General features: G+C 36.0%; 1 protein-coding gene across 1 annotated transcript in view; it reads right to left on the bottom strand.

The window, feature by feature from the left end:
• Nucleotides 1–2728: 2728 nt before the first annotated feature.
• Nucleotides 2729–11123, bottom strand: part of LOC124262328 — a 56462-nt gene continuing 48067 nt past the window's right edge. Inside the window, 1 exon segment of the mRNA XM_046696820.1 lies at nucleotides 2729–6326. Within this exon segment, the coding sequence (XP_046552776.1) occupies nucleotides 6197–6326 (130 nt within the window). The 3' untranslated portion in view covers nucleotides 2729–6196.

Raw genomic sequence — 11123 nt, 5'->3', positions numbered from 1 at the left:
AGTTAACATTCGCACATACCGTTTGAACTTTTACCTCGAAAACTCGAACGATTCTGAATGTATTTTTCTGCACGATCACTTCCGAGTGTTACACATGGAGGACACATTATTCACAACAGCGAGTCAACAGTCACTGAAAATAGCGTTTTTGTCAATATTCCAGGATGTCATCTTGCGAAAATAAAATCTTATAGTAACCACGTCATCAGAAACCCCTAAGCATAAATACTGCAGGTCAAATATCTGTGTTTTATGGATTTTCGTTTGTTGAGAGTCAGTGTCAGCAACTGGGGAAGAGAAAATCCAAAAACCGTTTGGTAAGTCCCGCCGAACCCTAAATAGTAGCCGTTGTCTGATTGGTAAATCCTTTCGGCCGTCTCAGGTTTGATTGGACGGTCATAGGTCGCTCAAAGGTTAGCTGATGCGACCTTCTACTAGGGTTTGTTAGACTCAGTATAGCAGTATAACGAATAATACTGATACTAAGTTCACTAAGACTGGATTACCAAGTGGCTTTAAAGAAAACAGTAACATTAATATGATGCTCAATATGCTTTGACATTTATATTTCTGAAAAACATATCATTCATAGCACATTTGGTGCTTTATTAATCTAGAGTTATGTCCCTTGTCATTGGTTGAAAGACTGCTGGAATGATCTCCTGGACTAATGTTTTGTCTTTGGACAGTTATTGATTTTGAAAATCAAAGTTGCCGAAAATGATTTATTTTCCATGCCACTTCTGATTCAACAAGAATAAATCTGTGATCCATCAAACACAACCTAACAGCTGAAACTGGTACTACATATAGTGAGCTTTGTACGGGGGTTCCAGTACAGGAGGTGGGTGTTGGGTTATGGTATGATAGTTATGAGCATTGTAATTATAACAATTATAATCACTGTCTATGTGGCCGACTGGAATGTCTGATACATAACAGGTCGACGTGGAGGTATTTCCTGCAGATCTCGCTATCACTGTCTACACCCAGTTCAATTCTCACTTTTTCTATTTCATGAATCGGAAACATTAAACCATCTGTAGTTCTTTTTTAAAGAACCTTAGTACATTGCTGACGATTTCTCAACACTGAGATGTCAAACGGCGACCTTGGCCTCGGCTGTTCGGACATGATGACAATCAACTGACAAAGGCGCACCCCCTCACAATAATAGACCCAACCAGTTGTGGCACGGTCCTGCAATGCATTATTATTCACATGATATGTTGATTATGATTGCAGCAATGCTACTCTGGAGCAATTTCAAAATGATTCTTTAACTGCTTGGTTAACGACTGATACCATGTTAGAAGCTAGCAATAGAAGCTGATTCACTGCCATACACTAGAAATGCATTTTCTGTTATCATCACATTAGAACCATACTGAAGGATTAGTACCAGAGTGTTTTGTATGCTACATCAAAGGGTACACCAGCAGTCACACACACCAACTTTTACTGTAATTTTTACTGCCACATCTACCAAGGAGAGAGGTAACTTTTACTGTCACATGTACGCTACCAAGGAGAGGGGTAACTTTTACTGTCACCTTTACACTACCAAGGAGAGGGTAACTTTTACTGTCACATTTACACCAGCAAGGAGAGGGGTCACTTCTACTGTCACATTTAAACCAGCAAGGAGAGGGGTAACTTTTACACTACTGAAGAGAGGAGGGATAACTTTTACTGTCACATTTACACCAGCAAGGAGTGGGGTAACTTTTACACTAACTGAGGCGAGGGGTAACTTTTACACTAACTGAGGCGAGGGGTAACGTTTACACTAACTGAGGCAAGGGGTAACTTTTACTGTCACATTTACACTAACTGAGGCGAGGGGTAACTTTTACACTAACTGAGGCAAGGGGTAACTTTTACTGTCACATTTACACTGACATGAGGGGTAACTTTTACTGTAACATTTACACTAACTGAGACGAGGGGTAACTTTTACTGTCACATTTACACTAACTGAGAGGGGTAACTTTACTGTCACATTTACACTGAAGGAGAGGGGTAACGTTTACTGTCACATTTACTCTGAAGGAGAGAGGGGTAACTTTACTGTCACATTTACACTACTGAAGAGAGGAGGGATAACTTTTACTGTCACATTTACACTAGCAAGGAGAGGGGTAACTTTTACTGTCACATTTACACTAACTGAGGCAAGGGGTAACTTTTACTGTCACATTTACACTAACTGAGGCGAGGGGTAACTTTTACTGTCACATTTACACTAACTGAGGCGAGGGGTAACTTTTACTGTCACATTTACACTAACTGAGGCGGAGGGTAACTTTTACTGTCACATACACTAACTGGGCGAGGGGTAACTTTTACTGTCACATTTACACTAACTGAGGCGAGGGTAACTTTTACTGTCACATTTACACTAACTGGAGGCGAGGGGTAACTTTACTGTCACATTTACACTAACTGAGATGAGGGGTAACTTTTACTGTCACATTTACACTAACTGAGACGAGGGGTAACTTTTACTGTCACATTTACACTAACTGAGGCGAGGGGTAACTTTTACTGTCACATTTACACTAACTGAGGCGAGGGGTAACTTTTACTGTCACATTTACACTAACTGAGGCGAGGGGTAACTTTTACTGTCACATTTACACTGAGGCTTTAACTTTACTGTCACATTTACACTAACTGAGGCTTTTAGGTAACTTTTACTGTCACATTTACACTAACTAACTGTCACATTTACACTAACTGAGGCGAGGGGTAACTTTTACTGTCACATTTACACTAACTGAGGCGAGGGGTAACTTTTACTGTCACATTTACACTAACTGAGGCGAGGGGTAACTTTTACTGTCACATTTACACTAACTGAGGAGAGGGTAACTTTTACTGTCACCTTTACACTTCCAAGGAGAGGGTGACTTTTACACTAACTGAGGCGAGGGGTAACTTTTACACTAACTGAGGCGAGGGGTAACTTTTACTGTCACCTTTACAGTACCAAGGAGAGGGGTAACTTTTACTGTCACATTTACACTGCTAAGAGGAGGGATAACTTACTGTCACATACAGTACTGAGAAGCTGGATATTTTTTTATCACTTATGCATGCCTGGCAACAGTATGAGATGAGCAAGGACAAAAAGGCACATTGTTGCTGGCATTATAAACAATCAAAACATTTATGTAATAGATTTGAAATTAAGAGATTTTATTAATTATCTATTAAATCTTGTCAACTACAAGAGAGGGTGCATGCCAGTGTTTTCTACTGTGCTGAGTATTTTTCATGTTTCTATGGACTTTGTAACAGAAATATTATTCCTGAATGTGTTATTAACAATAGAAATATCCTAAGTACCAAAATATGGTCTTAAGGATGAAATTTTTCCTTACAAAAATGATGCAAAACTTTATTTTGTTCATAATATTAATCTGTAGAGAACTCTTACAAAAAACACCATTTCTAGACATACTTCCAACATTAAGAAATTGTGTACGTAATGTATCTTAAAAAATAACAGAAAAACTCCCAAGAAAACAAACTGGCTCAAATGAGAATATGAAGATATGGAAAAATGGACAGGATAGAATCGTGAAAAATAGGGGAGAATCATAAACAGGTAGAACCATGAATAACGGTAGAATCATGAACAATAGGGTAGAACATGAACAATAGAATAGAAAACAATTTGCTCATCACAGCTACAATATCACAGACTGCAACATTATAATATAGATTTTCAATAACACTATACAAGCAACCCATTCACTCAGGTTACAGAGCTGTATCAAGTCTATGTAAAAATATTTTGGCAAGCAAGAATTCTTATATACAGGAACTAAATCAATCAGACAGCGATACAAGCATGTTTTAAATAATATACTATTAAATCAGTTTTGCAAAAATGTAATTTTTTGTTCGACTGTTGAGTAATGCAGTTTGGCAGTCAGAACATTCTTGGAAATGTGAATAAAAGTCAGCCATTTGGTTGAATGATACTTTCTGATGCTGGAAGTAAAGTTTCAGTTGATTTGAGTTACAATTTTACTTCTCATCATTAATTCAGCCATATAGCGAAGTAAGGTTTCATAACAATGGGATATATATATTACAAAACTCAGCAGTTTGACCACTGAATACTGGTAACAAAGTTTTTTTATGAAAAAAATAAACTAAACTTACAATATCATATGATGGAAGAATAAGTGTATCAGCAGTTTAACATGGCCATAATTAACATTAAGTATGCTTTGGTGGGAAAGAGATCATTCTTTGGTTCAACTACTGATGGTTTTGTATGTAAATGACGCAGATACACATACAGTGGTAAACAAACAGATGGTAACATACAAAACGATATGACACGTGTGTGATGTACAAGGTGGACCAGTGTCGTCATACAGGGTTGACGCCAATTTGAGCGTTGGATAGATGACACTGGGTCATATTGATCCAGAACTATTTTTCATTCATAACAATCAATTATTTTTTCAACTTTTACAACTTCAATATTGTTTGTCAACACATCTCAGGGTAATAAAATTATTACAAAAAAATTAATAGTTAAGAACAATGACTAATCACATTTAAATACCATGTTGGCATAATGTAAGTTGAGAACTTCATGCTGGTGTACATACATTGGAATGCATGAAGTAGTGCACAGGCTTTTTGTAAATTTAGTTTCTCCGCAACCTCTTTCTTAAACCAGTTTCAGTTTGTGATATGTACATGAAAAACATTCACAAAAAAATAATTTTATTTAAAGCTTGGGTAATAAATAATTCTCATTCTCATTAGGTACTATTTGATAAAGTGAGTGAATCTCCTATTGTATCTGACCATATTATATACCATAGGAATTTCAGTCATTTTGTAAAAGTGGTATCTAACGAGAACTTGTGTAGTATTTCTATTTTTTAACAGTCAGGTTGCACCTCACTTAGCTTTGAGGTAAACCAAATTATGCATGCATGAAAATATACATAAACAGATTTCACCTATTTCTTTCTGTTACAATATTATTTGGATAGTCATTATGATTCATACAGAGCAATGATGGTTAAATGTTCATCAGTTTTAGGAAGAAAATTCATCGTGGTGTATTGATAATGTATGTCCACTCTTACTTACAACAATACCCACTACTTACAACAATACCCATATGACATGTATTTGGAAATGATTTAGCATTAATTTGATCTACCTCTCAATGTAACATTACATATTGAGCGACCATCCTCTATTTTGATGTGGTAATTCTTCGATCCTATGCTGCAAACCCTCTTTATATGGGGAAAAATAGTAATATCTGTTTGGATGAGCAGCTTCAGGCAAGTTTGCTTCACGTTGACCTTTTTTCTGTTGTAATCACTACAGGGCTACAACAATTCCACTGAGGCGAATATGACACATATAATGAATATCGGGTAACGACTAAGAAATTGGCTAATGGATACAGTAACATTTCAGCCTTTGATGTTTTATTCTTTATATTCAGTGAAACAACAAAATTAATTCTTTGACATGTTTTGACCATGTTGACATAGTTAATTTTTCACACCTATGACCACTGACCACAATACTGTCACATTAATTGTATGTGTTGACTATTATCCTGCCTGGCTGGGACGTCTTCCATTTTAAATATCTCACTTTCAGAAACAAAACTCAAATTCAAGCAAAAACACTTCTTCAAAAATTAACAAAATTTAGTTTTGTGATAATGAACAACTGAATCGATGAGTCACTGAATACGCAAGTGAATCATTATTGTCCTAGTAATCACTATACAATGTCTGTTTTGTATCACTGTTTGCTGCAATTGGACAAGAAAAGCACTTGTTAATGTTTATTTTTCGTAAAAGCTTCATATAATGTGACAGGCAGTTTGAATTAACAAGGTTTTTACTGACAATTCATCGATAAACTGTAGTGCCACTCAACATCTAGATACCACTATGTATCGGTACAGGTACATCCAAACTCATACATGGCATTTTAAATATTGATCAGGGTCCAGGGTTCCTTCAGGTTTGCTCCTTGGACCCTTTGGACCACGAACCTTTAACATTTCAAATTTGGGCAATGACAAGAGTACCCTGAATTTCAGAGTGGATTTTGAGCACTGCAAGGGGGATAACTGGCACTTGTTGACTTGACACACTTGAGGATCTACAAGATGGAGTTGAGGTGTCCAGCCTCATCCTGTTGTCCCGGAGATTGGATGAGCTACTGGCTGCTGTTTGAGGTGCGAGGTCAGGTGGGCGGTTGGTCGGAAGCTGACGGGGGAGAGGCTGAGGCTGATCAACTTGGCCACGGGATGCAGGCCCCTGAAGGAGAGATGTCGTGGAGACTTTTACAACCCAGTTGCTGCAAATGCTTCGTGTTAAATTGATAATGGCAAACGGCAACCATATGGCATCAAACAGACATATCACTGCAGGTCAAGGGCAAAAGGTGAAGGATGAATCATGGAGCAAATTGACAAAGGGATGAAGATGACGACAACCAACGATGTTGTGAAGGTTTTACAACGCAGTTGCTGCCAACGCTTCATTTCAATCTTAAAATGGCAAAAGGCAACCATATATCATAAAACAGACATATTGCAGGTCAAGGGCAAAAGGTCGACGACCATCTTGAATACAATCAGGGTCCTGTTCAACATAGCAATATAAGTCTTTCAGTCTTTTTAATAACCAGCTTTCACAAGATTCTCCAGGATTTCATTTGGCTGCAAACAGCATAAAGTGCACTGTGCTCTCCAGTCAATATATACTGAGGGAAAAAAATAAGGGATCACATGAAAGCACAAGTGTTCCTTTAATTTTTTCCAGGTTTCTTCACAAGCGTTATTTCCCGGTTCGAAGCGTTATATCGCATTGCTTGTGCAGAAACCTGGAGTGAGTGAGTGAGTTGGGTTTTACGCCGCTTTTAGCAATATTCCAGCAATATCACGGCGGGGGACACCAGAAATGGGCTTCACTCACTGTGCCCAAGTGGGGAATCGAACCCGAGTCTTCGGCGTGACGAGCGAACGCTTTAACCACTAGGCTACCCTACTGCCCCTCAGAAACCTGGAAATAAATAAAGGAACACTTGTGTTTTATGTGATCCCTTATTTTTTTCCCTCAGTATATTTCTGCCTTACAAAATCTGATGTTCAAACTCTGAAATTTAAAAACAAATGTATACTGGGTTATGATTCACCTGCCAAAAAAAGAATATTGGTGTATGAAATGAAAGGACTGTATCTGGATACATTATTGTATCCCCCCATAACTTCAGGATAAGTATCACACTGGGACCACACCACTAAAAACTTGTATCCAGAAGTAGCCCCAGCTGAAAGACCATCAATATCTAATCTTTCACACACAAAATGATACTGCCAAACATTTACAGTTTGTTCTCCACACACATAAATTAAATATTTTGTCCACACAAAAAAATCTATGACTGTCACTGTTACCTGTCAATTATGTGATGTGATTGATGTCAGGGAGGGTATTTGATTGCTGGAACTGCCGCAGGGAGGAAAACAGAACAGTCAAGCAGGAACACAAATTCATATCTATTGTTTATATTTTACTGAAGCTATTTTGATGGAAGAATACTTTTACACACAAATCTTAATATATTAGAACTATTAAGTGAGATGTTATGTTGAAGACCTCTTTTAATCATAAATGAACATTTTAAATGAATAATCACATCACGTTCAACTGTTTCAGCATTAAGTAAGATGTCAAGGTGAATAAAAATTCTTGATGTTTTAATACTTATTCAATTTATAGCATTTGATATTTTAAAATTGATGAGAAAATTATTAATTTCCATCAGTTGATATAGCTGCCGATAGCAAAAAGCATTTTATTTAAATGTCAGTCACTGCAAACCCACACACATTGCAACACAGAAGACGTCACGTGAACACACAATGCACACATGGAACAAATGTAACTGTTAATCAAATGTCATAAAAATCACATATTTAATTGTTAAGGCAATATTTTCTTCACCAATCAATGAATTCATCATAGCTTATCCACATATATTTTCAAATACATTCTGATAATACTGTGGGTCCATTCACCATCAAAACTATATTTTGGATCCAGTTGAAATGATCGTAGAAAATAGTCTTAAATCCAATCACATATTCAGAACTCTATGCAAGAGAAATGATGATATCATCGAGGATGAACTAATCTGGACAAAGATGCTTTTAGGCTTCGTTGTGTTGAACACAGTTTTCTTCATGTAAGTCTTTATCAAAGTTTTAATGAAAATACAGATATTAAAAATCATATCTTCAAACAAAAACATTCTTATTTATTCTAGTCATGCGAAATTTCATACGTGTAAAAAGACTAAGTACATTTGACTGATCTCTGAATACTTCCAATTCCTTATGATCAGATATCATGTATTAAAACATGTCTACTACACATATTCACATGGCAATAAACAGATTATTCTTTATGCCATGACAAGCTGAAATACCTAGTTTGAAAAAACAACAGCCCTTAAATCCCTAGCATGGGCATGTAGGGATATTGTACCATGGCTAAATTTGTTACAATGAAGTCTTTTAAGAAAACAAAGATTTTATTTCATTACACAGCTGGAGTGTGATATTAAACTCTGGACATCAGAATCATGATGCCAGCCAATATACATTCTATATTGGCCAAAATAAAATAGATATTATCATTTTAAACAATAAAGTTCTTTCCTTGTGAGAGTACTAGGATAATTTTCACAAAACATTCAAAAGAAGCAAAAAAGTCTTATAATACATATATGACAATGATTTCATTTCAAGTGATTGTGACTGCAAATGAAAAACAAAACCTAAAATGCAATAAAAAAAATTGAAAATAAATAGAACAATAAATCAGTCACACATCCAGCACTGGACTTTTACAGAGTTAAATATATTCAGCTTATAGTATAAGTTATCTCACACAATAACAATCGCGATGTTTGTTTATGCAACCCTTCACCAACGTCTAGTGCACATCAACACATAACAAAACATTCTACAATATTCTCAACCATCCATGAAACACTATTGTCGTAGCTAATTATCGAAACAGGAAACCCAAAGATATCATTTTGATCAGTAAAAATCATAGAAGGCCCCTTAATTCATTCTATGAATATCAATCAAACAGGTAATTTTGATATCAGTACAGATATAGTATTTGGTATATTTGGCATCCTGTTGCATTAAACACTGAGAAAAGTGCCTATTCCAGTATATCATGCAACCCAGCACAGCCCCCCTAATAGTCAGGATACGGCCGGCGCTGTTCCACCAGTCATTTGTCACCCCTCGGTGTGAAGCGCGAAAACAGAACAATGTTACATGATAGTTTCTTAAACAATTTCCGTGATTGATCATAAAACGTCATATTTCAGATCCCGTTGCGTACAGAGGTTTCAGGACCATGTGTCTCATTTATGTTTTGTGCACTTATCCCCATTTCGAGTTATTTAATCATTCATTGTTCTCATTTGAACCCAAACGGACTGTACAATTTAATTTGTTCCTCCACTGGGTGCCATGTTACAGAGACTGGAAATTACAAACTAGTGGTCGACAGTCTGAGTATCAGTCTGCTGTGTTAATTTTTTTATCAGTTCGTAATCACTGTAATGGTCCAACATGTGAAACACTGGGTTATTTCAGTACATACAAATATATTAAATGTTAAAGAAAATTTAGGGGAGTGGGTAGTTTAAGTTGGATAACTTATCCCCAATCCCTTTCACATTTGTGAATAAAATATGTTAAAATCAAAGAAAATTTTGTAAAAAATAATTTGTCCTCACATATAAACCCCATTCCAAAGAAAAATAATACACCACTGTAAATGCTTGATGTTATGGCTAAACATGTCCTGTTGGTGCGTCCAGTGAAATTGTTTGCCTAAAAGTTTTGTTTGTTTTCCTAGAAGTTTGTTTGTTTGTTTGCTAAACATCACACACAGCAATATTCAAGCTAAATGGTGGCAGTCTGTAAATAATCGAGTCTGTACAAATGATGAACAACATGAGCATGTATTGCAAAATTGAAAGTTTATTTTGTAATTGTTATATAAAAAAGAGGAAACAATGAAAAAATATTTTGCATGATTTGATTTCTTTCATCCATTAAATTAAATATTTTATTGATAGTGATGAATCAGCCAATCAAACCTAATGTAAATGTTTGGCTATTTATTATCATGATGTCAGTACATATTAATAATTTTGTCTCATTTTGTCTGTACAATGTATCGTATCGTGATCTCACTATCAAGATACGTAAGTGTCAAAGCATCATCCAGTCAGTATCTCTGAGCATGTATCATTCAGTATCATATCGTTCTATGAAATCTCTCAACAGATCACAGGAAACCAAATACACCCAATACTGTAGTGCTAAACAGAAAGGAAACGGTGCCAGAAAATTGCAAGGTGGACAGTGCATAAGTTAAAATATTATTTTCAAACTTATTGGTGACAAATTAAAGAAAACACAATCGTGGTAGAGGTGCCGTAAAAACAAGCGTGAATGACCATCAAGGTAATGTTATCACTTCAAACATGCCTACAACCCCTGTGCATACAGACAATGAACAACCACACAACCACATTTACCTCCAAGGCACCATGTTTAGTAATGGCCCGATCCGCCGATAGATCGCCCTATGACATAAACCATTCAAGCTGGGTCACGCAAACAATATTTGGAGTCTGAATATATATCTGTGGCTAGCTGCTCTTCAGTTTTTCTGAATTTTATGAGTATTGAAAAACGTTTTTGAAAAAATGTCTCAAATAAAGATTATGTACCATGAAATTGAAAAGAAAAGTTAAGAGTTTCTTAAAAGGTCAATTGTTTCATAAAAATGAGAGTAAAATATTTTACAATCTTCTTGCTTGAAGTTACACCTTGGTGTTATTTTAGTAGATTTTAATCTTAGTATACAAACTAATATCTAGACTATTATCAGACCGAAAGAGCTTTCATCAGACTCTGGTTTGGGAGTAATGGCTAAAAATGCGGATTAAGTTTTGTGAAGTATTTCTTTTCAATATTCCATTGCTTCAAAACTTATTCTTATTAAGGGATC

This window comes from Haliotis rubra, unplaced genomic scaffold, assembly GCF_003918875.1.
Source record: "Haliotis rubra isolate DU_JTF1 unplaced genomic scaffold, ASM391887v1 Scf830, whole genome shotgun sequence".
Taxonomy (NCBI): Eukaryota; Metazoa; Mollusca; class Gastropoda; order Lepetellida; family Haliotidae; genus Haliotis; species Haliotis rubra.
The sequence above is the reverse complement of the archived record's forward strand: the minus strand, read 5'-3'. Positions and strand labels throughout refer to the sequence as shown.